Consider the following 1,903-nt stretch of genomic DNA (forward strand, 5'->3'; position numbering starts at 1 on the left):
TTAATCCTATGTATAATCAATGATATGACAGATGTTCTTTTCCCTGATTGAGTTTGGTCAATTCTTTTGTATGACACAGCGCATCATATCCTTAAACTCATTGAAATCCACAAGCCCATCGCGATTCTGATCATACGACGCTATCATCTGCTCCACTCTATCGATCTCATTGCCGCCGGTGGACTCCAGCAATCCCAGCTTGGTAAGCACGGCCTGCAGCTCCCTCGCCGATATAAATCCATTGCCATCCTCATCAAACACCCTAAAAGCCTCCTTCATATCCGCCTCCTCCTGCGCCTTGGAGATCACCGCCTCGCCGTCTCCCCCCTCGTCGGCGCCGAAGAACACGTTGTCGAGGGAGCGGTGGAGGGCCTCGAAGTCCTCGAACGTGAGGCCCACATTGCCGGCCTTGATATACGACCGGATCATGGAGTCGAGCTCGGAGAGATCGGTCTCCAGGCCGAGGAGGTTCAGCGGCTGGTTCAGCTCGTCCACCGTGATCATCCCGTCGTTGTTGCGGTCGAACATGTCGAAAATGCGGCGGAGGCGGACGGAGTTCAGGCTGGGACTCCGCAGCCGGAAGGAGGTGGAAGTGCTCATGGTTTTTTGGCCCTGAACTTCGCCGTCGGTTTCCATTTTTGATCAATGAAAAGAGAATATGAGAAACTGAGAAAGTAATGAGGAGATTAAAATGAGTTTATATCAGAGGAAAAAAGAAGTAGAAGTAGAAGTAGAGATCCCGCGCATATAACGCTGTGTTTCACTGCTTGTGATCTTACACCACCAAATATTTGATAATTACCATCCATAATAATATAACTAATATTTTCTACTATTTTTGTTTTAAATTGGTTTTTCTCCAATATCTCAATTAAAGCTTATATGGTTTTAAATTTTTTTGTTAGTAAATTAAATCTTGTTTGCTACATGGTATAGGGAATGCAAGTAGTTCTAAAATATATAAAAAAAATATTACAAAAACATTATAGTATTCATATTATATGCATTACAAATTAAACATTTATTACATACGGAGTACATAGTGTATTTATTTTATAAATTATCTCTAATCATAAGTACTAATAATGATGTTATAAAAATGAACTTTTAATATACTAAAATGAACATTTAGGTCAGATTAACGATCATCCTTACAAAGTGAACCTGTCCCCGATATAAGATTGACCATATTCAAAGAAAAATTATAAGTAACACCCAATAGCAAAAAAAAAAAAAAAAAAAAAAAAAAAAAGTTTGTAAAGACATTCACAAATCAGTTATCCTCCTTTGTTTCTGAGTTCTCTAAAGCACCCTTCAATGCTCTCCTCCTTTTCTGAAGATATATTTGGAGAAAATTTAGTGGTTTAATTTGTTTTTGGAATCAAAATTATCCGATCCTCAGCATACATTTGCACCTATGAGTCTTTCAAGAAAACATGCAGAATTCATATTTGATCAAAGCACAAACCCATAAAACTTCAACTCATAATAATTTTGATATTAATATATCATTTCCATCCCTTCCAAGGATAAAGGCTACCGAAAATATATAATAATTTAATAAAAAATATTACATACACATTATGATCATCATATATTTATTATGTAGAATATCTGTAGTCACACAAATTTTAGATAAATCTTGTTTACTACATGCTATAGGGGTGCAAATAGTTTTAAAATATATAATAATTTAATAATAATATTACACAAACATATAATATTGAGTTCATTTCATTTTTGTCCTAAATTTATAGGTGTCAGTCCACTTTTAGTCATTCTTTTTCATAACATCTCATTTGATCCTAATATTATTGTGGCATGATCATTTTTTGTCATCCATTAACTAAATCGCTGAAATACCTTACATACAAGGACATTTTGATCGTTTTTATACAAAGTG

At 35.7% G+C, this 1,903-nt stretch overlaps 1 protein-coding gene across 1 annotated transcript; it reads right to left on the reverse strand.

Annotated features, from left to right (window-relative positions):
• Positions 1-635, reverse strand: LOC109160176 (calcium-binding protein CAST-like). Its single transcript, XM_019308389.1, has one exon. It carries the CDS (start codon positions 598-600, stop codon positions 58-60), a length of 543 nt encoding a protein of 180 aa, XP_019163934.1. The 5' UTR covers positions 601-635; the 3' UTR covers positions 1-57.
• Positions 636-1,903: the final 1,268 nt, after the last annotated feature.

This window comes from Ipomoea nil, unplaced genomic scaffold, assembly GCF_001879475.1.
Source record: "Ipomoea nil cultivar Tokyo-kokei standard unplaced genomic scaffold, Asagao_1.1 scaffold2845, whole genome shotgun sequence".
Lineage (NCBI taxonomy): Eukaryota > Viridiplantae > Streptophyta > Magnoliopsida > Solanales > Convolvulaceae > Ipomoea > Ipomoea nil.

Coding starts and splice junctions, on each gene's coding strand:
- LOC109160176 (XM_019308389.1), bottom strand. CDS start 600: ATGAGCACTTCCACCTCCTTCCGGCTGCGGAGTCCCAGCCTGAACTCC.